The sequence below is a fragment of the Rhamphochromis longiceps genome, linkage group LG12 (assembly GCF_057381845.1).
Source record: "Rhamphochromis longiceps isolate RC_006_pf linkage group LG12, R_longiceps_female_GT1.1, whole genome shotgun sequence".
In the NCBI taxonomy this organism is placed as follows: Eukaryota; Metazoa; Chordata; class Actinopteri; order Cichliformes; family Cichlidae; genus Rhamphochromis; species Rhamphochromis longiceps.
The window spans coordinates 46619317-46647124 of NC_140568.1; the positions used below are offsets into that span (position 1 = coordinate 46619317).

Below are 27808 nucleotides of genomic sequence, written 5' to 3' on the forward strand. Positions count from 1 at the left end.
TCAACTTTCAGGACTCCGGGTCAGAACTTACAAACCTGTCTGGCTGGGGTTTTATTGTGAAGGGCTGCACCGGAAGTGTGTGGTTGCGAGCGTGCTTGGAGCCTCCCTGCAGCGGAGCAGAGAGGAGGAGGAGGAGAACGAGCTGAAGGTCACAGCTGGAGCAGCATCATCAGCATCGATCGATCCTGTGATCGATCATCGGCCGCTGATCGGTCACAGCAGCAGCGAGACACACCAGCAGCCTCCGCCTGTCTCCGCCCGCCTCTCCGCCATGGGGAACCGGGGGATGGAGGAGCTGATCCCGCTGGTGAACCGGCTGCAGGATGCCTTCTCCGCCATCGGCCAGAACTCCAGCCTCGACCTGCCGCAGATCGCGGTGGTGGGCGGTCAGAGCGCCGGCAAGAGCTCGGTGCTCGAGAACTTCGTGGGCAAGTGAGTCCCCCTGTGTGTGTGTGTGTGCGTGTGTACCTGTTTAGACATCTTTGTGGGTACTAAAAATGGGAACGTTCCTGTGCTTGTTATGGTTAGGTTCTTTTTGATGGTTCGGTAAGCAGCTGGGAAAGCTTAGAGGCTCTCATTAAGATATGAAAAAGAGAATGCGTGTGTGCCCACCTGTCTGTTTGAGCTGGGGGTGGAGATTCTTCTTCTTCTGTTCAGCCCTTTAAAACACATTCAGGTGGAGGTGTGACATTTGGTTGGAGGTGGAGTGATGTTCAGGTGGAGGTGTCACGGCGGTGGAGCAGAGTTACCGACCCGCTCATGAGCTGGTAAATGGACTGATTCTTACACAGCGCTTTTCTACGCTCAAACATGCTACACCCCCCCATCCCTCCACCAACACCCGTGCAACCACACAAGCACTTTCTTCTATGCTTTAGGTGCTAACTAGGTAACATTCGCTCTGATGGATGCATCGCAGACATACTTGTGGTTAGTATCTTGGTAAATGGCCTGTATTTATATAGCGCTTTACACATCCACCCATTCACACACACATCCACACACTGGTGATGGCAGCTACATTGTAGCCACAGCCACCCTGGGGCGCACCTACAGAGGCGAGGCTGCCGGACACTGGCGCCACCGGGCCCTCTGACCACCACCAGTAGGCAACGGGTGAAGTGTCTTGCCCAAGGACACAACGACTAAGACTGTCCAAGCCGGGGCTCGAACTGGCAACTTTCCGATTACAAGGCGAACTCCCAACTCTTGAGCCACGATCGCCCCGTATCTTGCCCGAAGATATTTGGCTGGCAGACTGGGGGAGCCTGGGATCGAACCACCAACCTTCTGATCAGTAGATGACCTGCTCTACCTTCACCTCATCATCTGCAGGATGTGTTTGTCTGTGGCGCTGATCCCAGATCACGACTCACAGAGATTATATAATTTGTCTGGCCCGAGAGCGCCTAAAGATCCCACAGCAGGACCTGGAAAACTGGAGGAAAGACATCTGGAATGCCCTGATTACCCTGTTGCTAAGAAGGTGGAAAGAGATGAATGGAAAGCCCAGAGCGTGTGAGAGGCGACAGTAATATTTCAGAAAACACTTCCTGAGATAAAATTCTGACCTACCTAAAAAGAAAAACGTCAGAAATGAGCCATGCCTCTGTTCCCAACACTCTGTTTGGCACACTTTTTCTACTCCTGCTCCGCGTGATGTCACAGAGGCTATGTCGTCATATGTCTTGATGCATCTCAATCATCCAGGGAAGTAAATCTCCAAAAGCTGATTCTGTTCATCTGGACGTAGCGTTTTGTGGGAGAAACGTTTTGTCATCATCCAGGTGACGTCTTCAGTCTCAGCTGACTGCAGGTTTCAATCTTATATACAGGACATTTGCATAATGACTGAAACCAGCCCACTGAAGGAACAGTGGGCTGGGAGGTCAGTTCCTTAATCATAATTATGCAAATTCCATGACCATTGATCACCGTTGGTGTTCCAGGGTAGGATCACAAAGCCCTCTTTTCCACTTCTTCCATGTACAAATTGGCCACGATGGGTGAAACTGGGGAGCCCACGGCACACCCATGTTTCTGCCGGTAGAACTGAGCCTTGTATGTGAAGTAGGTGGAGTGAAGACACAGTTCAAACACACTTGGTGGATGCTGAGAGTGGTCCTGCTGCTGAGGTTGGGGTCATCCTGTAATCTCTTACGGACTAACTCCAACGCTTCTGTGAATGGGATGCAAGTGAAGAGAGATGTAACATAACGAACTGACCTCCCAGCCCATTGTTTCTTCAGTGGGCTGGTTTCAGTCATTATGCAAACGTCCTGTTTATAAGATTGGGGAAACCTGCAGTCAGCTGAGACTGAAGAAGGCACTTGTAAGCTGCAGAGGAGGAGGTGGCAGCAGGGTGGAGGATCTGTGCATATAGAAACTGTGTGTGTCTCTGAGGTCTGTAGTTTGAGTCCTGCTGGAAGATGGCATGTGATTGGCTGAATATTTTTATCTTCACTCTGAGAATGGGTGGGGGGTGGGGGGTGGGGGTGGGGGGGTCTCTGTCTGCATCTCTGCTCTTATTGGTTGCTTCAGGTCACATGAGTCAGGAGGCTTTTGGTCAGGGCAGCATCGTATGACAATATCAGCGTGATGTGTGTGAGCTGACTGCAGAGGACTCACACTGCAGCACACAGACACACACACACAGACACACACACACACAGACACACACACACACACACACACACACGCACACACACACAGACACACACACACACACGCACACACACACAGACACACACACACAGACACGCACACACACACAGACACATACACACGCACACACACAGAGACACACACACTCACACTGTGAGGATGTCGTGACGATGCTTTTCTTCAAGCCTCTCGGAGGGATCCCATCACACAGCTCACAGTGTGTTTCATTGAATGCAGACTTGAGTGGGCCACAGTGGAACCATCTCTGTCCTGCCTCCTCTATAACACATTTCCTTCAGTTACGTAAGTGAAGGGGATGTGATGCAGCACGACAAAAGAAAACCATCCATCCCAGCGTAGCACCTCCCTCTCCCTGCCACCTCCGGGGTCCGTGAAGCCGCTTCCTGCGGGGCATCATCCAACTCGTGTGTTTGAACTCTCTTATGTCATTTAACCAGCACGTCCCTGACATCAACATGTCTTTTTCAAGGCAGAGCCAAGTTAGAAGGCACAGCATTACACTCTTCAGTCACAGACGTCTGTGTGAGCAGACCAGTGACTTCCCCTTTCTGTCACTGTTAACCAGTGAAACTGCACTTTAAACTCCAAGATATGAGAAAACGAAAGTAAATATTAGGGCTGGGCGATATATCGTGTTTTTAAATATATCGATATATTTTTTTTTATACGAGATGTGAGATGTGACAATATGTTACTGCGTTACGTTACAATTATAGTTGTGGAGCCGCAAGTTTGCCTCTCTTTCGTCCACTTTTGTCTCGACGCAACGTTACTCTGCCTTGCCTCTCCTTCACTGAACACAACTCCCCCATCACCTGCAGGTGTAATGCCTCCGGCTCTTCATAAATCACAGACGCTCAGAAAGGTTGGCTTTTCGTGGTTTATTCTGCAGAAGACATAAAAAACACTCAACATGTGTCTTCTGATGGTACCAGCAATTGTAGCTCCCTCACAGTGCAAACGCACCTTGTGTTGACAGACTTACAATTTGCTTCTTAATAAAGAAAAGTTGGAAAATAATCATTTCTCCCATTTTACAGTCTGTCACACTGAACTTGTATACAAAAAGAAATCTTATAACCCATAAAAATACATTTCACAACCGTATAAAACAAAATAACAGGATAACAGAAGTCTCAGTAAACAGTATCACCGGCTCAACATTTCCCTCTAGTGGACAAATTACGGTAGAGCACTACATTTTCGCATGCTTGAGCTTTACAGACAAAATGACCGTTAACAAGCTCACGTAGCTGCAGCAGACAAAACACACTCAACATGTGTCTTCTGAAGGTACCAGCAATTGTCCATCCATCCATCCATCTTCATCCGCTTTGTCCGGGGCCGGGTCGCGGGGGCAGCAGCCTAAGCAAAGAGGCCCAGACCTCCCTCTCCCCAGCCACCTCCTCCAGCTTATCTGGGGGAATACCAAGGCGTTCCCAGGCCAGCCGAGAGATATAATCTCTCCAGCGTGTCCTAGGTCTGCCCCGGGGCCTCCTCCCGGTGGGACATGCCTGGAACACCTCACCCAGGAGGCGCCCAGGGGGCATCCTTGTCAGATGCCCGAACCACCTCAGCTGGCTCCTTTCGATGTGGAGCAGCAGCTGCTCTACTCTGAGCCCCTCCCGGATGGCCGAACTTCTCACCCTATCTCTAAGGGAGAGGCCAGCCACCCTTCGGAGGAAGCTCATTTCTGCCGCTTGTATCCGCAATCTCGTTCTTTCGGTCACTACCCACAGCTCGTGGCCATAGGTGAGGGTAGGGACGTAGATCGACCGGTAAATTGAGAGCTTCGCTTTTACACTCAGCTCCCTCTTCACCACGACGGACCGGTGCAGCGTCCGCATTACTGCAGCCGCAGCCCCAATCCGTCTGTCGATCTCCGGCTCCCTTCTCCCATCACTCGCGAACAAGACCCCGAGATACTTGAACTCCTCCACTTGGGGCAGGAACTCATCCCCGACCCGGAGTGGGCACTCCACCCTTTTCCGGCTGAGAACCATGGCCTCAGATTTGGAGGTGCTGATCCTCATTCCCGCTGCTTTACACTCGGCTGCGAACCGTTCCAGTGCGAGCTGGAGGCCCTCACCCGATGAAGCCAACAGAACCACATCATCTGCAAAAATCAGAGATGAGATTCTGAGGCCACCAAAGCGAAAGCCCTCCGCCACTTGGCTGCGCCTAGAAATCCTGTCCATATAAATTATGAACAGAACCGGAGACAAAGGGCAGCCCTGGCGGAGCCCATCACCCACCGGGAACGAGTCCGACTTATTGCCGGCAATGCGAACCAAGCTCTTGCAACGGTTGTATAGGGATCGAATGGCCCGTAGCAATGGGCCAGACACCCCATATTCCCGCAACACCTCCCACAGGACACCCCGAGGGACACGGTCGAATGCCTTCTCCAAGTCCACAAAACACATGTAGACTGGTTGGGCAAACTCCCATGCACCCTCAAGTATCCTCGAGAGGATAAAGAGCTGGTCCAGTGTTCCGCGACCAGGACGAAAACCGCATTGTTCCTCCTGTATCCGAGGTTCGACTAACGGACAAACTCTCCTTTCCAGCACCCTGGCATAGACTTTCCCAGGGAGGCTGAGGAGTGTGATCCCCCTGTAGTTGGAACACACCCTCCGGTCCCCTTTCTTAAAGATGGGGACCACCACCCCGGTCTGCCAGTCCACAGGTACTGCCCCTGATCTCCACACAACATTGCAGAGGCGTGTCAACCAGGACAGCCCTACAACGTCCAGAGCCTTCAGGAACTCGGGGCGGACCTCATCAACACCAGGGGCTCTGCCACCAAGGAGTTGTTTAACTGCCTCAGTGACCTCGCCCCCGGAAATTGGCGGGTCATTCCCCTCATCCCCAGACTCTGCTTCCTCCTCGGAAGACGTGTCAGTGGGATTAAGGAGGTCCTCGAAGTATTCCTTCCACCGCCTGACAATTTTCTCAGTCGACGTCAGCAGCGCTCCGCCAGCACTATACACAGTGCAGGTAGAGCACCGCTTTCCCCTCCTGAGACGTCTGACGGTTTGCCAGAATCTCTTCGAGGCAGTCCGAAAGTCTTTTTCCATGGCCTCTCCGAACTCCTCCCACACCCGAGTTTTTGCTTCAACCACTGCCCGAGCCGCATTCCGCTTGGCCTGTCGATACCTGTCGGCTGCCTCCGAAGTCCCACAGGCTAACCAAGCCCGATAGGACTCCTTCTTCAGCCTGGTGGCTCCCTTCACCTCTGGTGTCCACCATTTGGTTCGGGGATTACCACCACGGCAGGCACCAACCACCTTGCGGCCGCAGCTCAATGCAGCAGCTTCGGCAATGGAGACGCTGAACATGGTCCATTCGGACTCAATGTCCCCAGTCTCCCTCGGAATGCTGTTGAAGCTCTGCCGGAGGTGTGCGTTGAAGATCTCGCGGACTGGGGCCTCTGCTAGACGTTCCCAGCACACCCTCACTACGCGTTTAGGTGCACCAGGTCTGTCCAGCGTCCTCCCCCGCCACCTGATCCAACTCACCACCAGGTGGTGATCAGTTGACAGCTCAGCCCCTCTCTTTACCTGAGTGTCCAGAACATATGGTCGCAGGTCTGCTGATACGATTACAAAATCGATCATCGACCTACGGCCTAGAGCGTCCTGGTGCCACGTGCACTCATGGACACTCTTATGTTCAAACAGGGTGTTCGTTATGGCCAAACTGTGATTAGCACAGAAGTCCAATAACAGAGCACCGCTCGGGTTCAGATCAGGGAGGCCGTTCCTCCCAATCACGCCCCTCCAGGTCTCACTGTCGTTACCCACGTGAGCATTGAAGTCTCCCAGCAGGACAACAGAGTCTCCAGGTGGAGCACCCTCCAGCACCCCCCCCCCCCCCCCCCCCCCCAGGGACTCTAAGAAGGCTGGGTACTCTGAACTGCCACTCGGCGCATAAGCGCAGATGACAGTCAGGACCTGTTCCCCGACCCTAAGGCGCAGGGAACAAACCCTCTCGTCCACCGGGAAAAACCCCAACGTACCGGCAGCAAGCCGAGGGGATATTAGGATACCCACCCCAGCCCGCCGCCTCTCACCAGGGGCAACTCCAGACTGAGACAGAGTCCAGCCCCTCTCCAGGAGACTGGTTCCAGAGCCCAAGCCATGTGTAGAGGTGAGCCCGACTATATCTAGCCGGTACCTGAATCATTTCTTCAACAGATTTGACTCAGCCATGAGGCAGTCTGCAACATCGGCTGCAGACTCACCCAACCCCACTGCTGCTGTTCCACCTCAGACACTTCACACCTCCTCTATTCACCCTGCTCACTCCCCCCCACCCCCAACAACAGCATCCAATACACACTCAACACAAGGCTCCAGCCTGTCTCTCTCAACCACCCAGGTTAGGAGGGAACTGAGGAGGATTAATGGCAAGAAGGCAGCGGGTCCAGATGGCATCAGCTCGAGGGTCGTCAGGTCCTGCGCGGACCAACTGTGTGGGGTGATGGAGCACCTCTTCAACCTGAGCCTGAGGTTGGGAAGAGTCCCACAGCTCTGGAAAACCTCCTGTGTTGTACCAGTGCCAAAGACTTCACACCCCAAGGACCTCAACAGCTACAGGCCGGTGGCTCTGACATCCCACCTGATGAAGACCCTGGAGCGGTTGGTCCTGGCTCAGCTTCGGCGCCTAATAAGCTCATCACTGGACCCACTTCAGTTTGCCTACCAGCCTGGCATTGGAGCGGATGATGCCGTCATTCACCTCCTACATCGTTCCCTCGCTCACCTGGAGACCGCTGGAAGCACTGTGAGAATCATGTTCTTTGATTTCTCCAGTGCCTTCAACACCATTCTTCCCTCGGTTCTAAAGGACAAGCTGGTGAACTCTGGAGTGGACCATCACCTCACTACCTGGATCCTGGACTACCTCACCGACCGACCACAGTATGTGAGGACTCAGGGCTGTGTGTCGTACAGGGTCGTCTGCAGTACGGGGGCCCCACAGGGAACGGTTCTGGCTCCGTTCCTCTTCACCATCTACACTGCAGACTTCTCCCACAATTCCACCCAGTGCTTCCTGCAGAAGTTCTCTGATGACTCTGCAATAGTCGGCCTCATCACTGATGGGGACGACAAGGAGTACAGAGGTCTGACCCAAGACTTTGTGGACTGGTGCCAGCTGAACTACCTCCAGATCAACGCCAGTAAAACCAAGGAACTGGTGGTAGACTTCCGCAGGCACAAGCATTCTCCACTGCAACCACTGAACATCCAAGGTATGGACATTGAGGCTGTGGACAGCTACAGGTACCTTGGTGTTCATCTGAACAATAGACTGGACTGGACTCATAACTCAGACGCCCTCTACAGGAAAGGGCAGAGCAGGCTGTACCTGCTGCGGAGACTCAGGTCGTTTGGAGTGGAGAGCCCACTCCTGAAGAAATTCTATGACTCTGTTGTGGCTTCTGCTATCTTTTATGGCGTGGTCTGCTGGGGCGGCAGCATCTCTGCTGGGGACAGGAAGAGACTGAACAGGGTGATCCGAAGGGCCAGCTCTGTTCTAGGATGCCCTCTGGACCCAGTGGAGGTGGTGAGTGACAGGAGAACGGCGGCTAAGCTGTCATCCCTGATGGACAACATCTCCCACCCCATGCAGCAGACTGTGACAGCACTGAGCAGCTCCTTCAGTGGGAGACTGCGGCATCCACGGTGTGGGACGGAGAGATTTCGCAGGTCTTTCCTCCCCACTGCTGTCAGACTCCATAATAAAGACTTTAACTGATCAAGCACACACATCCATACATATGCAATAATACTAAGTGCAATAATCCTTTCTGTCATCGTTGTATTTTTACTCAGTTGTATATAGTATTTGTATTTGTATTCTATTTTTATCTTATTGTATATTTATTTTATTTTATTCTACTGTATATAGTATTTTATTTTATTCTATTCTGTACAGTTGTGTACTGTATTTATTCTTATTGTATTCTAATTTTTGCCTCATAACTTTTGCACTGTCCACTTCCTGCTGTGACAAAACAAATTTCCCACGTGTGGGACTAATAAAGGTTATCTTATCTTATCTTACCTCTCAACCTCACGCACTAACTCAGGCTCCTTCCCACCAGAGAGGTGACATTCCATGTCCCTATTGCCAGTCTTGGCAGCCGGGGGTCAGTCCGCCAGGGCCTCCGCTCCTGGCCGCCACCCGGCACACAATGCACCCGACCCCTATGGCGCCTCCTGCGGGTGGTGGGCCTGCGGGAGGATGGGCCCATGTCTCCTCTTCGGGCTGTGCCCGGCCGGGCCCCATGGACTAAGGCCTGGCCACCAGATGCTCGCCCTCGGGCACCCTCCCCGGGCCTGGCTCCAGGGCGGGGCCCCGGTAACCCTATCCCGGGCAGGGTAAACTGTTCCCTCGGTGTCCTTTTCATAAGGGTCTTATGAATCGCTCTTTGTCTGGTCCCTCACCAGCAATTGTAGCTCCTGCAATGTAAAGCAAACGTCACAAAAAAGCGCAGAAAAACAGTAAGTCCAGCTATGCGCAGCAACCACTAGGGGGCCGGCAAAAGCTTACTGCAAAAGAGCATAGATACGGCAGAAACACTGTTTAACAGCAACCAACCTTTGTTTCAGTTACACAGTAGCGTTCTAACATCAATACAAATCTATATACACCAACATGTACAACCTATGTAACAACATTTACACCAGAAACCATAAAGATGCCAGAGCCTTTCATTACAGAACTTACCCTCACAGTGCAAATGGGCCTTGTGAGGAACAGAAGCCTTAGAAGCTTCTAAACGCCAGAGCGAGATCCGGTTGATGGATTTTCAAAATAAAATACAACAAAGATGATAAAATTCACACTTAAAATAATAATTAAGACCAGGTAAGTACATGTTTTTCCAGATGTATTTTTAACTCTGTTATACTCAGCCCCACTGAATTTGATCAAATTTGAGCCTCAGGTACCAAAGGCACCCACACTGGTACACACCAACCAAACAGAGGTCAAAAATCACAAACACCAACTAAACGTATCCCTAAGGATGAAGTGGGATTGGAGCAGCGCTAAACTCCCAACCCAGCAACTGGCAGCAGAGTGCCCGAAATACACCCTACCAATAACCCTTTACAAGGTGTGTACCACGGCTCAACAGGGAAAAAAACAACAAAAATGCAGAGTACGTAACAGCAAGTACAAATCCCATCACTCAGGTAGACATATAAACAAAACATTTGGATCAGTCTATTCACTGGTTTGACAAGTCGCCCAAGTCTGGTTCTGATCTGGGAAGCATCCCCGGTTTGGCCATAGTCAACCTTTGGGGACTGAGCAATGGCATGAGCAACTATATCCACCGCTACCTCAGGTGTAGTAGAGCATACTTGTACACCCTCCCCACAGCTCGTAGCAATATTGACCTCTTGGGATGCCGTGCTAGAACCAGCTTGGTCAAAGTCCACTTCAACAGACAAGCCCGATGCGGCTGGCAGGACTGAATCCATGCTTGAAACATCAGTAACATCTCCCTGAGACCGGCTGGACTCCGTCAACTGCGACACCCATGCAATTGTCCTCTCTTCAGGGTCCAAAGGTTCAGAGACAACCTCCAGGTCAGCTGTCCCATCCATGGCATCGGGTGAGCAGTCACCATCAGCACCAACACAGCTCACAGCAGGGGCATTCAAATCTCCCTCCCTATACGCAGCCCACACCAGAGACTCTGAGGAGCTCACTTATCAATTGACTCTCAAAATTAGCACCCTGGTCGCTGTGCATCCTTTCCAGAAAGCCGAACACACAGAAGTACCTGTTCCAGAGAAGCCTTGCAAGCTGTTTAGCCGACTGGTCCTTGTATGGGAAGGCCTGCGCCCATCCAGTGAAGTGGTCTGTGATGACCAAGACGTCCACAGACTTGTGTGAAGCCTCAGCCGACCAAAAGTTGATGCAGACCAACTCCAACAGTCTGGACAAGGACATGCTGAGCAAAAGAGCACGACCCTCTGGTTAGATGGTCTTACTGACTACGCAGCGCTGGCATCCCCGTACATGGCCTCTCACGTCACGCCCAAGGTTCAACCAGAGAAATCTCTTTCTAGCCAGGTCTAAACTCCTGAACTGGCCCTGGTGACCAGCATCATCATGGATCCCTCTGAGGACCTCGGCCTTCAACGAGTCAGGAACCACGAACTGCAGTCGTCTGTTACCTGATATCTGGTCTCTGGAGACTGTACAACACACCGTTGTTGAGAACCAGCTTCTCCCAGTGGCTCAGGTATCTTTTAACAAGGACCGGGTCCCCTACCCGCTCTCTCCTTGAGGGTCTCCTGTGTCTCTCAACGTAGAAGACGACGTGGGAAAGCACGTATTCAATTGTATTCTATTGAATCTATTGTTAAAAAAAAATCAAAACAAAAGAAAACATAAACTTTCTGTTATTTCATTCCTCGGGGAGTCTTTACAGTTAACAAACATCGAGCCCCTGGGCCGTATGTTTGACACCCCTGATATAGTGAGTGAAGAAGAAACACCCAGTGCATCATGGGAATCCCCCAGCAGCCTACACCTGGCAGCATAACTAAGGGAGGATTCAGGGTCACCTGATCCAAAAAGGAAAGTTTGAATCTTAAAAGCAGAGCTAGTGTCTGTCAGCAGCCAAGGTGCAAAATTAGAGAGGGCTAAAAAAGACCCAGTCAGAGAAGCTCAGATCATAGCAGCTGTTTGAAGATATTCAGAGTTCATATTTAAACTGAAGCGGTCCAGTGATGTGTGCAATGAGTTTGATGGGACATGTGAAGAGCTGTGATCTGCAGAGTCTGACAGAGGAGGCAGCGTGCACATCAATAATATCACTATAATCAAGGTTAAGAATATAACCTGTGCACGTTTTTACTAACTGCTGACTGGTAAACCAAAACTTTTCATAATAAAGTCAAATCTAAAGTTTGCACTCAATGCTCCGTCTGAACTTTGTTGTCCAACCGAACACTCAAATATTTATAGGATTACACACTTTCAATACAATCTCCCAGTTTATAAAAAACAATCTGTGAGTGATTTCTGGAAAACAGGATGAATTTGGTTTTATTAGCATTAATAACTAACTTTAAGCTGCACAATAAAGTCTGCAGCCACTGCAATGCAGTTTAAAGCACCTCAACAGGATGATTCAGAGTCGAGTGAGTCGGCCTACGGTACAGCGTCATCTGCAGAAAGGTGCAGATTTATTATTAATACAAATATCAAATAAATCAGCGGCGTTGTTGGGCTCAGCCTGCCCTTGGTAGGGTCTCCCAAGGACAACTGGGCCTGGTTTAAGGCCAGAACGAGTGTGAATAACACGACCTCTGAAAAAGCACTTTGGTGGTACCAAAGACACGGCTCAGCCTGTCCTTCGCAAAGTCGATCAGACAGCCAGAGGCTTACAGACATCGTTCAGAATCTAATGATCAATAAAATTATGTACAGTCGTGTCCTTTGTTACTAGCTCGTATCTTTGTTCCTCCTCTCAGGGACTTCCTCCCTCGTGGATCCGGCATCGTCACTCGGCGTCCCCTCGTGCTGCAGCTCATCAACTGTCCCACAGGTGAGACTCACAGTGCAGAGACACGTGGTTCGTCCGTGCGGTGTCTGATCTGATCGTGTGATGTATATTGATCAGAGTATGCCGAGTTCCTGCACTGCAAAGGGAAGAAGTTCACGGACTTTGATGAAGTTCGTCAGGAGATTGAAGCTGAAACGGATCGAGTGACGGGGCAGAACAAAGGCATCAGTCCGGTCCCCATCAACCTCAGAGTCTACTCCCCCAATGGTAACACACACACACACACACACACACATACACACCTGTCCTGGTCCTGACTCTGCTGTCTGTCCTCAGTCCTGAACCTGACTCTGGTGGATCTTCCTGGGATGACGAAGGTCGCAGTGGGCGACCAGCCACCCGACATCGAGCACCAGATCAGAGACATGATCATGCAGTTCGTTACTAAGGAAAACTGCCTCCTATTGGCTGTTTCCCCAGCCAACTCTGACCTTGCTAACTCTGACGCCCTGAAGATCGCTAAGGAGGTTGACCCACAAGGTAAGGCTCCTGACAGCTCCACCTGCATCTTTCACCTGTACTGTTCTTTCCTGGACTAAATAAAGTGTTTCGGTAATGTCGCGCAGGTCTGAGGACCATCGGGGTCATCACCAAACTGGATCTGATGGATGAAGGGACCGACGCCAGAGACATCCTGGAGAACAAACTGCTGCCGCTACGAAGAGGTACAGATGCATGACATTACACCAAACCCTCTCACTGGTTGGTGGTCAGCTGCCTGCTCAGTCAGATTTGAAGTCACCTCAAACACTTTCATTTCAAATTTCACTCAATGTGGAGGTGAAGAGACAGAACAGGCTACAGCTGAGCAGACAGAGACAATATGAGACTTTCACTGTGTCAGGTTACATCGGGGTCGTGAATCGCAGTCAGAAAGACATCGATGGGAAGAAAGACATCACCGCAGCCCTGCAGGCCGAGAGGAAGTTCTTCCTATCTCACCCAGCTTACCGTCACCTGGCGGACCGCATGGGCACCGCCTACCTGCAGAAGATTCTCAACCAGGTAAATGCACAAGATCTCTCCCAAGTCTTCTGACTGCAAGGATTTCAAATCTGTCTTTCCACAGGGCTGGGCAGTGAGTTCTGTTAGCTTAGCACAAACACTGGCACAGCTAAAGGTCCTCACTGTATAAATACTCTTTGAATTTCCCCAGAACATTTCCAAAACACTGTCTGATTTTTGAGGAAGTTATGAGGAGCAGGATTCTGGATTTAACAGGGAGCCAATGAAGGGACGGCGATACAGGAGAAATCTGCTCCCTGTCCCTGTCAGGACTCTTGCTGCAGCATTTTGGATTAACTGCAAATGGAAGAAAGCAGTCTTACATATTTGTTTAATATGTGCATTGAAGGACATGTCCTGGTCAGAAATGACTCCAAGGTTCCTCACAGCGTTACTGGAGGCCAAGGTAATGCCATCCAGAGTAAGAATCTGGTTAGATACCATATTTCTAAGATTTTCAGGGCCGAGTACAATAACCTCAGTTTGATCTGAATGAAGAAGCAGAAAGTTAGCGGCCATCCAGGTCTTTATGTCTTCAAGACATTCCTGCAGTTTAACTCATTGGTGTGTGTTATCTGGCTTCATGGACAGATAGAGCTGGGTGTCATCTGCATAGCAGTGTAAATGTATGCTATGTCTTCTAATGATGCTGCCTAAGGGAAGCATGTATAATGTAAACAGAATTGGTCCTAGCACTGAACCCTGTGGAACTCCATAATTAACCTCAGTGTGTGAAGAGGACTCTCCATTTACATGCACAAACTGGAGTCTATTAGATAGATATGATACAAACCCCTGCCTTTAATTCCACCTATGTTCTGATGTCAGTGATAAATAACAGAGCACCTCTCTGCTACCTCCAGCAACTGACCAATCACATTCGGGACACGTTGCCGGCGTTGCGCAGTAAACTGCAGAGTCAGCTGCTTTCCATCGAGAAGGAGGTGGAGGAGTACAAGAACTTCAGACCGGATGACCCGAGCCGCAAGACCAAGGCTTTGCTGCAGTAAGGACCAGCACAGATATTCACCTACGGCTCTCTTTAACACGCAGTTACAACGATTCAACGTGTCAAGATTCAACATGCATCATGCCAAGCTATGCGTTTTCTCTACACTGGTAGAGTGTAGAGAAAACGCATAGCTTGGCATGAATGATTTCACAGCATATGTTTAAGGACTAATGAACACGTCTGAGTTTACTTTGGACACACAGGGTCTACAGTATACTTACAGACTCAAGTATACACATACACACTGATATTTGGTTATCTCTTAGCAAGTTGCTCATCAAGCAGACACTTTTGGTATCAACAGGCTACCAGATGATATTTGACATCTCTTCTTGGTAGAGTTCATTTAAACTTGGTTCCTTTACACAGCCGGCTTTTAAGGTCTCCCATTTTCAACAGGGTTGAAGTCAGTTAATGTTAGCCCGCTTTATCCATTCCAGATCTAGTGTTAATGTGTGTTTGTCCCCAACTGTGTCCACGTTTCAACCCTGTAGTTACTGATTGAAGGTTACTCCATTACTTGAACAAATTTGTGTAATGTACCACTGGCACCAAACAGCACGATGCTGCCTCCACTATGCGTGCTCGCTGCTGCAGTGCTCCTGCGTTTGAAAGCCTCAGCTTTACCTCTTGGACCGATTTTAGACCCCGAGTGACCCCGAGTGCATCAAACACATCCTTTTTATCACTAACGAGATGTTAACAAGCCTCGTCATGTAAAAAGATATCGCAGAACATCTGAGGAGCTTGGAAAGAAATTTTCTTCCGAGAAGCTTCTCCAGTTCCAGACCAAAGGGTGGAGAGTCCCAGATTTTAGCCCTATGGGAGTGTCCCTTAATGAGATCGTTGACAAAATATTGACCGTAGTGCCTCATCATATGAGGCAAGGTGTGAAAACAGGTGTGGGTCATTATCAGCAGAGGCTCCAGGTGAACCCACTGTGAAACCTAGCCCCACCCTATCATGTGACTCACTGAGGTCAGATGACCCAGGATGTGAGTGGGTGTGTGAAGGATCTCAAAACTGGATTATAGATGGCAGTTGGTGTCGTAAGCCCCGCCCTCTGTTCCAGGATGGTCGTTCACAGTGGAGTAAATCTGTGTCCACTGTGAACGACCATCTTTGAACATGCGATGAGGCACATGATCAATAGTGGGTCAACGACCCTCTTGGGTCCCATTAGGACTTGAATCTGGGACTCACCATCATTAGATTTATGAGACACTATATATGTAGAAGTCGTGCTCTGCAGTGAGTCCACCCTGGAAAAGGAAGAGTTCGAAGAACTCGTTAGAAACGCCCAAAACGACATTCCTGCCTGTGACGAGCGGAAATCTCTGACCACAGTTCTATGAAGGGAGCTGAAGGAGGGGCTGTGTTGGTAAGCTAGAGAGGACCAAGGGTCGAGGTGACAGTAGAGTCACGAGTGTGATTTCAGGTGAAGGGAGCACGACTAGATGAGCCTACAGGTGTGAGATCTAAGTGTCAGATGTCGGTTGGGTATAACCAGCGCTGTACATTCACGGCAGGATGGTGCAGCAGTTCGCTGTGGACTTTGAGAAGCGCATCGAAGGGTCCGGGGATCAGGTGGACACCTACGAGCTGTCGGGAGGGGCGAAGATCAACCGCATCTTCCACGAACGCTTCCCCTTCGAACTGGTCAAGGTAACCGTTCCGCTCAGGTGACATCATCGCACCATGTGCGACATCATGCTGGTTCAGTGTGCAGCAGGACTTCCTGTGGCAGGCGAGTGATGTCATAAATGTGTTTGTGCAGCTGGAGAGTGATGAGAAGACTCTTCGTAAGGAGATCAGCTACGCCATCAAGAACATCCACGGGATAAGGTGGGTTTGTTTCTAAAGTCCTGCCTGATTGTAATATCAAACCTCGGTAAAAAATCCCTGTTTATTCTGTCTGCAGTACCTCCACTGTACAGCAGGGGGTGCAGTGCGCATGCTACCTGTTCATTTATTTGGGTTTGAACATTTTCTCTCGGCACGTTCTTCCTGTTTATGGATCCAGATGTATTCATGGATTATTAGCTTGTCATCTTTGAGGGCGCTGCCACTCAAAGATGTCTTCATCCGCTGAATAATCGACATTAGAGTACGAGTTTCATCCATAAACATCTGCCAATGTTATCCTGGGAACGTGTGTGTGTGTGTGTGTGTGAGACGCTGTTACAGAGAAACAGTTACACTAACTGTGCTCAGACAGCAGACGTGCGTCCCTGCAGCTTACTGTAACAAGTGCTGCATAGCTTTGATCTTTTTTCTATTCAGTTCAATTTAATTTACACAGCATCAAATCACAACAACAGTCGCCTCAAGGTGCTTTATATTGTACAGTATATCCTATAATAATAGATACAGAGAAAATCCCAACAATCATATGACCCCCTACGAGCAAGCACTTTGGCGACAGTGGGAAGGAAAAACTCCCTTTGAACAGGAAGAACCAGGCTCAGGGAGGGGCGGGGCCATCTGCTGTGATTGGTTGGGGTGAGAGAAGGAAGACAGGATGAAGACATGCTGTGGAAGAGAGACAGAGGTTAATGAGTGTGTGTCGCTGCGCTCGCAGAATTCTAATCCTTTAATTGTCCCACAAAGGGGGAACTTTGGTTGTATCAGCAGCAAAAACACACAAACAGACTAGAAACAGAAACACAATTTTTACATATTTACATCTTGGACAATAGCAAAGCAGAGTACTGTACAGTTATTAAAATTAGAGTACAGATAAGTGGCAAACCTAGGTTGTAGTGTGAAATGGAAAACTGAATACAGGGGTGAGTGTGAATGCGCTCACCTGTGCGCTCACCTGTGCTCAGGACGGGTCTGTTCACCCCTGACATGGCATTCGAGACGATCGTGAAGCGTCTGATCGCTCAGCTCAAAGAGCCGTGTCAGAAATGTGTCGACATGGTGATCAGCGAGCTCGTCAACACCGTCAGGCAGTGCACGCAGAAGGTACTACACATACTACGAGTACTATCATCGCACAGTACTAAGCGCTAATACACAGTACTGACTACAGTGACCTTTGACCTCCTCCTGCCTGCAGCTGGCTCAGTATCCGATGCTCAGAGAGGAGATGGAGAGGATCGTCACTCAGCACATCAGAGACCGAGAGAGCCGCTCCAAAGAGCAGGTTGGTCACATGACACCGTCGCCATCTTGGTATGATCCTGACCATCGCAGTTCAGGCACTGGAGAGTCGTGGCCTATTCCAGCTGTCATTGGGTGAGAGGCGGGGCTCACCTTAGCAGGTGGGCAGGCTGTGACAGGGCCGTCCTCTTCACCGCCACCAAGTCATAGAAGATTTGCAGGATACATGGACATCACCTGTGTCACATGCCGCTGATGGCTGTCCGTCTCCCTCCTCAGGTGATGCTGCTGATCGACATCGAGTTGGCCTACGTGAACACAAACCACGAGGACTTCATCGGCTTCGCAAAGTAAGACCCTTAAACCGACTTCCTGTCAGGCTCACCTGTATCCCTGATACACAGGTACAGGTGTGTCAGCTGTCTGATACACCACCTGAGCTGTGTGAACACTCACCTGGGGTGTGTGTGTGTGTGTGTGTGTGTGTGTGTGTGTGTGTGTGTGTGTGTGTGTGTGTGTGTGTGTGTGTCAGCGCTCAGCAGAAAAGCAGTCAGATGAACAAGAAGAAGGCAGCAGGAAACCAGGTGAGTGTGTGCAGGTATCCTGGGAAAGGAGGAGCAACACGATGAAGTGTGGGAGGACGCCATCTTTAACCTCTTTTTCTTCCTCTGTCTCCAACGCCTCTGTTGCCACGGCAACCAGGATGAGATCATGGTGAGTGTGTGTGTTCATGTGTAGCGTAATGGGAAGGGTGAGGGTGCACCTGTGTTGGAGCTGGTTTACTGGAAACACTGGTGTCATTGACCTGTGAAATGCAGGTTTAAAGCAACCTTTGACCTTTGATCTGGATTTGAATCCTCCTCCTGAGGTGGTTCGTGATGTTGGTCCAGGTGTTATTTGATCTTTACCTGATACCAAACGTCCAGGTTTCTGCGGAGACTGCAGCCCAACATCAGATGTTTTCACATTTTAGCGATTAGTGACATCATCAGCAGTCACATGTTTTACTGATGCCGTGCGCAGGTGATCCGTAAAGGCTGGCTCACCATCAACAACATCGGCATCATGAAGGGCGGAGCCAAAGAGTACTGGTTCGTCCTGACTGCTGAGACGCTGTCCTGGTACAAAGATGACGAGGTAACACACACTGGCACAGACACCTGCACAAACGCACACGCATGCTCACACCTGCACCGTGCAGCGCTGTGTGGCAGAGCATGTTTTTATGTACCAGCTGGTTTTGTTTGTGTGCAGAGCTTTGCCGGTGAGCCGTGCCATTACACATCAGACATGTATTTCAAAACTGTCACAATCTGCAGTACAAACCGCGGCTGGACGAGTCATTTCAACACCTCACAGTCTGCAGGAGGAAACCGTGACAAACACACACATGTAAACACGTTGTTGCTCATTTCCATCAGCAGGTTTTTTGATACCAAAGGAAGGTGTCACATGGATCCAGCACAAACCTTTTATTTCTATTTAAAGTTAAATCTAGTTAAATAAAGGTTTACTGAGAGGGCAGAAGCCCGAAAGGCTTTATGCTATTTATCTCACTGCTTTCATTGCACCTCCTACAGGAGAAAGAGAAGAAGTACATGCTGCCTGTAGACAACCTGAAACTGAAGGACATTGAGAAGAGCTTCATGTCCAGCAAACACATCTTCGCCCTGTTCAACACTGAGCACAGGTCAGTGTGATCAGCCACGTCCACACACTGAGAGGTGCTCCGAGCGTCCAGCTCCTACGCTAACGTTTAACAACGAGTTAGTTTCCATCTGAGTGTGATGTGCTGTGATCGAACCGAGAATGAAAGCGTGTGGTTAAAAATCTGAAGGTCAGCGAAGATGGAAACTAAACGGAGCGCCATTTGGACACACAGCGATGTGCCAGCTGCAGCGGCTCGAAACACATCAGCGCAGATGTTTCCGGTGAAGGAGGAGGATGTTAAACTGTTCTCAGTCAAAGTTTAGGCTCTCTGATGGCGCAGACAAACGCCGTCACGTGACAGGAAGTAGACATGGAAAATGGAGATTTGTTTTTCAGCAGCAGATGAGATATGTGTGTGTCGTTGGTTCTGATGATGATCCTGTGATTTGTGTCTGTAGGAACGTGTACAAGGACTACCGTCAGCTGGAGCTGGCCAGCGAGTCTCAGGACGAGGTCGACGGCTGGAAGGCGTCCTTCCTACGTGCTGGAGTGTACCCTGAACGCAGCGTGGTACGCCCAATTTGTACTGTGTTATAACAATATTATTACTGATGTTATTACTTATTACTGCAGTACAATTACATGTAAATACTTTATTCTGTCCTCTCCACACCCTCCATCAGGATAAAGAGAAGGTGAGTGTCTCATGATGCACTTCAGGTGGAGGTGGTGTGTGTGTGTTTAACGGTCAGCGTGTGCAGGTGGAGGTCGAGGAGTCGAGTGGCGATGGGCAGATCCACAGTCTGGACCCTCAGCTGGAGCGGCAGGTGGAGATCGTCAGGAACCTGGTGGACTCGTACCTTGCCATCATCCACCGTACCATCAGGGACCTGATCCCCAAGACCATCATGCACCTAATGGTCAACAATGTACGACACACACACACACACACACACACACACACACACACACACACACACACACACACACACACACACACACACACACGTGTCTATATATACACATTACACATACATACACAAAGCTGTGTAAACCAACTATAAATAACGAATCTAAACTTATATACATAAAATACAGAAATGAATGAGGTGGAATGAATACTACAAAATGTACATAAGGTGCAGCTGCAGTCTGGCAGGGGGAGCAGTGTGACAGGTCAACTGTTTAGGAGGGAGATGGCGAGGGGAAAGAAACTGTTCCTGTGTCGGGTGGTCCTGGTCTGCAGGCTTCTGTACCGTCTGCCAGAGGGCAGCAGATCAAAAAGTCTGTGTGCAGGGTGTGAGGGGTCTGCGATGATTTTCCCTGCCCGTTTCCTGGTTCTTGAGAGGTACAGATCCTGGATGGAGGGCAGGGGGGCGCTGCACAAGGCCGTACAGGAAGTCATATTGTGAGTCACGTGACCTCCTCTCTGCTCCTCAGACGAAGGACTTCATCCACGCTGACCTGCTGGCTCAGCTGTACTCTTGTGGAGACCAGAACACCCTGATGGAGGAGTCCCAGGAACAGGTGAGGCAGCAGGTGGAGGTGGGAGGGGCTCGGGTTTTAAGCCAATCAGACTCAGACTCTGCTTCTTCCTGCTCTCGTCCAGGCTCAGCACCGCGATGAGATGCTCAGGATGTACCACGCGCTGCGCGAGGGCCTCAGCATCATCGGTGACATCAGCACCTCCACCATCACCACAGCGATGCCTCCGCCTGTTGACGACTCGTGGCTGCAGGTGACGGGGATGCCGTCAGGACGCAGGTATGCCGCTAACAGATGGGCCGTGCTGCGTAACAGACCATGGGCGGCATCGCTGACACTCGGCTGGTCTCTGCAGGTCCCCCATGTCCAGTCCGACCCCCCAGCGCCGGGCCCCTCCTGGCCCTCCTCGTCCAGGTGGTCGTGCCGCCCCGGGTCCCCCCTCCCGTCCAGCGGTGTCACCTGATCCTGGACCCCCACCCTCTATTCCCTCACGACCCAACAGAGCGCCACCACCTGGAGTTCCCAGGTAACGCTCCTCCTAATCCATGTTTATAACAGGAAACCTGAGGTCACAGAGGTCAGGTGATCAGCAGCACGGTCACAGGCTCCTAGCGTGTGCTGAGTTCAAATGCAGTCAGGACAGGTGAGTTTCTGGAGGCAGACTGTACATAAAAGATGAAAGGAGCCTGTGATGTCACATGGTCTCTCACAGTAACGTCACAGCAGCAGTGTTATTGGCCATGTCATTAAAAAAGCTCCGGCAGCACGCACACGGTCCACAGGTCCAGTTCAGGGACATGAGCTGAGCTGAAGCCCAGCAGACAGCCATCAGCTGCAGCCACCTGTTTCATCATCCACCTGTCAGTCAAAGAGGCCACGCCCCTAATAATGAAAACTTTAATCCAGGTGCGTAATAACGCATCCTCCAATAAATGATCCACAGACACCAAACACGTAAAGTTTTACATGGAAATCTGTGGGACTGACTCACTGCTGCTTCGGCTGGATGGTGGAGGAACTGCAGGTGTTGGTTGACGGGTGTGTGTGACAGTGTAAGACGGTCTCGGCGTGCAGTGTACAGGAGCATCAAACAGATGACTGTATCCTGGAATGCTGTTTCTAAACTGTACCATGAACATCCAGATGTTTCCAGGGATTGTCATCAGTGTGTGCAGCTGGCTTCAGCAGAGCTACAGTAAAAGACATCAGTCGTTAAAAAGAGCATTACCTGTGAAAGTGTTTGAACCTGAAGCAGAGAGTTTGTGTTTGTGTGACCCGGATGATGTTTTATCAAAAACTAGCTGAGAGCAACTTTCTTCTTCGTTGGTACTGTAGAACAAAAAGCAGCGATCAACAAACAACCTGCACAGACATGAAAAAGAAAGACTGTCTTTCTTTCCTCAGACTCTCCGTCCTCACCTGTGTGTCTGTTAGCCCAGCATGAGGTCTGCGCACCTGCCCACTCCCACACAGCCCACGGAGCCATGTCTGTCTGTCCTCCTGTCTGTCTGTCCTCCTGTCTGTGCGTGTCTGTGCGTGTGTGTGTGTCTGTGTGTGTTTTCCTGTCTTTCTGTCCGTTCGTCTCTTGTGTTTGTGTGATCCTGTTCTAACAGTACCTTTCAGAGGTGTTTGACAGTTTCTTATGATTTTCTATGTTTTTGCATAAATTTGATGTAAAAAGGAAAATAACAAAGTAAACACATACGACAATAAGTGCCAGGACTCAGTCTATTCACACCTACAGGCCAGTGGACACTCTGTCAATGATGATCTGTTAGCTGTTTGACAACTACTCTTTCAAGGATGTTTGATATAAAGGAAGGTTGGAGATTGGCCTATAATTAGCTAAGACTGCTGGGTCTAGAGATGCTTTTTGAGTAAAGGTTTAACTACAGCCAGCTTGAAGGCCTGTGGTACATAGCTGATCATTAGAGATAGGTTGATCATATTTAAGATCGAAGAATTAATTAATGGCAGGACTTCTTTGAGCAGTTTTGTAGGAATGGGGTCTAAAAGACACGTTGATGGTTTGGAGGAAGTAATTATTGAAGTTAACTCAGAAAGATCAATTGGAGAAAAAGAGTCTAACTTAACATCAATGGTACTAAGAGTAGCTGTAGATAATATTACATCTGTGGGATGATTACTGGTAATTTTTTCTCTAATGATAAAAATTGTATTTGTGAAGAAGTTCATGAAGTCATTACTAGTTAACGTTAAAGGGATGGTTGGCTCAAAAGAGCTCTGACTGTTTGTCAGCCTGGCTACAGAGCTGAAGAGAAACCTGGGGTTGTTCTTATTTTCTTCAATCAGTGATGAATAGTAAGATGTTCTGGCTTTGTGGAGGGCTTTCTTATAAAGCAGCAAACTATTTCTCCAGGCTAAATGATGATCCTCTAAATTTGTGACACGCCATTTCCTCTCCAGCTTACGAGTCATCTGCTTTAGGCTACGTGTTTGAGAATTATACCACGGAGTCAGGTACTTCTGATTAGAGACCTTAGTTTTCACTGGAGCTACAGTATCCAGAGTCGTACGTAGTGAGGAGGTGAAATTATTAACAAGATGATCGACCTCTGTTGGAGCAGCGTTCAGATAGCTGCTCTGCTCTGTGTTGGTACAGGGCATTGAAGATGATAACAGTGGGTGGATTATATTCTTAAACTTAGTTACAGCGCTTTCAGAAAGACATCTACTGTGATAGAGTCTACTCTCCACTGCTGTGTAATCAATTATTGTAAATGTAAATGTTATCAGGAAATGATCAGACAGCAGAGGGTTTTCAGGAAACACTGTTAAATGTTCAGTTTCTATGCCATATGTTAAAACAAGATCTAGAGTGTGATTAAAGTGGTGGATGGGTTCTTTTACATTTTGAGAGAAGCCAATTGAGTCTAATAACAGATTAAATGCCATGTTGAGGCTGTCATTTTTAGCATCTACATGGATGTTAAAATCACCCACAATAATTATTTTATCTGAGCTCAGAACTAAATTAGATATAAAGTCTGAGAAATCAGACAAACTCTGTGTAAGGCCCAGGTGGACGATAGATGATAACAAGTAAGACTGGTTTCTGAGTTTCACAGCTGGGGTGGACGAGGCTAAGCATCAGGCTTTCAAATGAATTAAAAGTCTGTCTGGGTTTTTGGTTGATTAATAGGCTGGTGTGAAAAATTGCTGCCACACCTCCCCCTCGGCCTGTGCTTCGAGGTTTCTGGTAGTTAGAATGACTCGGGGGTGTTGATTCATTTAAACTAACATAATCATCCTGCTGCAACAGACTGAATAATGTCTGAGCTGCCCCTGCCAGAGGGATTGTAACGGTTCCAGCTAGTTCTGGTCCTCACTGATACCCACAGAGCATGTGTGGCTGAAATAGGACGTGTTAGCAGTCCAGTACAGGACGCGGGAGCCTCACTCATGTTGGATCAGTTTAGTGAATGAGTGATAGTCACCACTGTTTGGTTCTATGTTTGGACTTTTAGAAAATTTGATCAGATTTATGCAGAAATGTTGAAACATACTCACAAACCTTCAGTGTTTGGGAGGAATCTCTCAGCGTCAGAGCAGGTAGCTCCGCCTCCCTCATGTTGACCATATTTGGTTATTCTTTCAGAATCTCTATCAGTGACCAGTGAGGAGTTCACCAATGGTACGTCAGATGTCTGTGTGATGTCACTGTTTCCACCCTGTGTGTTTGTCTCATCGCCCAATCAAACTGTTGCGCTCACCGTGTGGTACCGCCCATTTTCCTAGCATCAGTGTGACTACCAGCTCCATCGGCCCGTGACTGACTGTCTGTCTCTCTGTCTGTCTGTCTGTCTCCAGTCGGAGGGCTCCTGCATCTCCATCCCGACCATCCAGACCAGCCTCTGACTCCGCCCCCTGACAGTCACACACACAAGCATACGAAACACGTGACCCGTGTGAAACGGCCGTTCCATCAGTGCTCCATATGTGGTTTCACAGCATGGACACTTTACTCAGATTTCCCTTTGGTCACATGCTGCACCAGACCAGCTCTGACTGGTTCAAACCTCAGACTTATTCCAGCCTGCTTAAACTGGTTCTAACTGGTTCTAATTCCAGCTTGATATTGATGGATGGGTTACTGGTACCAGCAGGATGATCCGAGCGGGTCCTGATGGTTTTTGTTTTAAACTCGGCTTCAGTGGTTCACAGTAGTTCTAACTCAGCCATATTTGAATGGACTGCTTTCCAAACCTGCTCCTTGTTTGGGTCCATCTACTGGTTTCACTGGTTCCTGCCAGTTGTTCCGATATACCGGTACCAACTGGTTCTTGAGAAATCCAGCCCTGATGTAGACCGGGCTGGTTGGTTTGAACAGACTGGTTGCCCAACATGCTAGTACCAGCTGTTTTAGCCAGTTCTGGTTGGCTCCGGTAAGTTTCAGCAACTGGTTTCTTTACATCTAACAAGTTTCTGCTGGTTCTAGTCTGTTGGATCTTCTAACTGGTTTAAATGTATAAGCTGCTCACCGAACGCCCTGCTTATTGGTACCATCTGGTTCCATCAAGATCTACCGTGATCATGAGGATCACTGCTGGTTCTAGCCAGTTCTGTTTGTACTCATGTGACCTCTGACCCCTGTACCAGTTGGCCTTTCTCCTCATTTACTCTTCTCCTCTTTTGTTTTCTGTCATTTTTTTCCCAGTCGTCCCAGTAAAGGTAGCCCCGCCCACGGAGAGAGTCCCCAGTCTTCGATTGAGGGTTAAGCTGAACGGAGTGTGTGTTTGTGTCTCACTGAAGCTGTGTTACTGTGAACCTTCCTAGTAATAAACATATTGATTATTATCAGCACTTATTCTGACTGTATAGCAGCTGATCAGCAATACATTGTGTGTAAATATGACGTTCGGTCACGCCGCAGACAGAAACATGTGACCTCAGCAGGTCGGTCAGTACTGTAGACGACTCCGGAGGAGACGAGGCGAGGAGGAGGTCTCTGTTCTGAATGTCCCGGCTGAGATCATCTTCATGTTCACTTCCTGTTCTGATCCATGGTGCCGTTTCTTTACAGTGTAAAGTTTACAGTTTTAACTTGTGTATTTATCTATTTATTGTATTATTTATTTTACTCTGCTGGAATTCCACGTTTGTTTCTGCTGGCGTCTGTCCTTCCACCTGTAGCTGCACTGAACATGTGACATGTGTGGATCACCATGCACCATCCTCTAAGCACAAACATAGGCTGAAACCAGCTGTACACAGGCCTCGTGAACGGTCATGTAACTGGCTCAGTTTGTGCGTTTGTAACTGTCAAAGTTATGGACAGTACTGAATCCAGATGTTTCCAGAGATGGGCTGTGACCTCTCAGCTGGATCCAGGGACTCAATCAGTCTGTGCTCAGACTTTATGAGCGGTTCAGCAAAGACGGTGTAACAGATGGACGTAGCTGCCGTGATGTTTTATATTTTTGAATGCCAGTATGAAGCCATGAGACGAGCTTCTCTCACCATGGCCATCTCAGTGTGTTGACACATGTGTGACGATTGAGGGGTGGAGCCAAGAGGCCCGATGAGTTTTTCAGAAACATACAACGATCAAAATGTTTGAAATTGACTCGATCTGTTATTGGGTTCGAACTGAGACGAGCAGCAGGGACCAAAAACTCACCAGGAAGTATTAACAGAGGTCACGGCCAGGGTGGTTTTTCAGACTTCTGTGGGACTGGCAAGTCTACCACAGCTAATGCCCCCTGGTGGCCATTACAAAGATTGCAGCTTTAGTGCGTCACGTTTCAGACCCAGAAGCTATGTCCATCTTTTATACCGTCTTTAAGGTGGGATAGTTAGCTGTGAGTTAGCTAGAATAAAGGTAGCTTAAGGTCAAATTTGATCCCTCCACAAATCAAATCCTGCTGATGCGGTTTCCGTTAAAGGTCAAATTCGGTCCGATATCCTGAACCCTTCACATAGTAATCGGGCTGTTAGAGGTAGAGAGCTGTTATCACATCTACATCAGAGAGAGAAAAGATTGAAAAGCAGCACAGTGCTCGCTGAGCTCACCCACCTTCAGCTAACCGTCCCGTCTTACCTCTGATCTACATCTGTTCCACAAATGTTTGTCCAGTGTAGCTATTGCATGGACCACGAAGCTACCAGCTGGTTCCAAATGGATCGTTGTGGTTCCTCCTTCCCTTTCCTGGTTCCAGCTGGTTCTACCTCTTCATCTAACGCCAGCAGGGTTGACATGTTTTTTGTTCTTCTTCATTTCCTCATTGGTTTACCGTGAGCTTCCTCTGATGTGAAGATCAGAGGAAACTGTGACTGAAGCGATGAGGAGATAATGTTTGTGGAGGTGGCCCGGTTTCTCTGGAGGTGGGGTTGGTTTTGTGCTGCTCATGCGAGCAAAGTGTCAAGCGATCGTGTTTCCTGTTTGGATGTACCAGCTGATCTCCTCACTGTGTTGTGTTTGTTCTTCATGTTGTGGTGATTTTGTAGAGTTAGTTAAGCTCCGAGCAGCGTTCAGCGCCGCCACCGCCGCGGGGCATTAGCTGTGCCGTGTCGTCGTTGTCTACATTAACGTCTGCATGCTTGTCGTATGAGTTTATCAATCAGTAAAGTGTTACACTTTGCTCTGCAGCGGCACACTCCACGCACCTCGGCCCCTCCCACACCTGTGCTTGTGCATAGTTACCTGTGTATGCTCTCAATATGAATCTATGTGCAGCGAATATGACGATATAGAAATGTACCATATATATGTGAGCAAAAAGCTAAACTAAATATGCAGCGGCCAACACTGTAGTGTGTGTGTGTGTGTGTGTGTGTACAAAAGAGAGTGTGTGTGTGTGTAGATCTGTTGTGTATTAGTATCATGTGATCAGGGCCCAAACAGATATGAATAAAGTTTGTGTGAATGAAGATGACTTTGACTCTTTGTCACCCACTCACCTCCTGACACCATCATCAGTCACATGACATGTCACATGACCTCTTGATATGGGGTTTTCTACTTGATATGTTTCTCTTTCTCGCTCTGTCTCTAATTCATCCTAGCTAACATACATCAACATCCTGTTATCATCGAAGCTATGAGTTGTGTTAGGAAGCTAACGTCAGTTAATCACATTTTTGAGGGGTCTAATAATGACCTATGACAGTTGTGCATCCACAGTCTGTATCACTGTATCTGAAATATAATTGGCTCAATTCAGACATTTAGTCATGTGGACTATCATTGTCTCCTGGTAAACCATAAATTCAAAATGTTTACATTTCCTCTACCGTGAACTACA

General features: G+C 49.0%; 1 protein-coding gene across 3 annotated transcripts; it reads left to right on the forward strand.

The window, feature by feature from the left end:
- The first annotated feature begins 97 nt into the window (after window positions 1-97).
- Window positions 98-27425, forward strand: LOC146658309 (dynamin-1-like). 3 transcript variants are annotated; one of them, XM_085426731.1, is made up of 24 exons: window positions 98-432; window positions 12192-12265; window positions 12341-12490; window positions 12560-12763; window positions 12850-12948; window positions 13128-13288; window positions 14152-14294; window positions 15830-15965; window positions 16078-16145; window positions 17132-17270; window positions 17365-17451; window positions 17688-17758; window positions 17941-17992; window positions 18111-18122; window positions 18432-18545; window positions 18989-19098; window positions 19517-19628; window positions 19742-19753; window positions 19820-19987; window positions 20499-20585; window positions 20668-20822; window positions 20899-21069; window positions 24163-24198; window positions 24375-27425. In XM_085426731.1, the coding sequence occupies exons 1-23, from the start codon at window positions 272-274 to the stop codon at window positions 24182-24184; spliced, it is 2508 nt and encodes an 835-aa protein (XP_085282857.1). In that variant the 5' UTR covers window positions 98-271; the 3' UTR covers window positions 24185-24198; window positions 24375-27425. The 3 variants fall into 3 exon arrangements, with proteins under 3 accessions (XP_085282857.1, XP_085282858.1, XP_085282856.1); XM_085426732.1 differs by lacking the exon at window positions 24163-24198; XM_085426730.1 differs by lacking the exon at window positions 24163-24198 and having other exon boundaries at window positions 25222-27425.
- The last annotated feature ends 383 nt before the right edge of the window (window positions 27426-27808 follow it).

Bases quoted from the DNA above. Each gene is read 5' to 3' on its own strand.
- LOC146658309 (XM_085426732.1), top strand. From the start codon at position 272: ATGGGGAACCGGGGGATGGAGGAGCTGATCCCGCTGGTGAACCGGCTG. The intron at 433-12,191 runs GTGAGTCCCCCT...TCCTCCTCTCAG, and splicing joins CTCGAGAACTTCGTGGGCAA to GGACTTCCTCCCTCGTGGAT. The intron at 17,452-17,687 runs GTTGGTCACATG...CTCCCTCCTCAG, and splicing joins AGAGCCGCTCCAAAGAGCAG to GTGATGCTGCTGATCGACAT.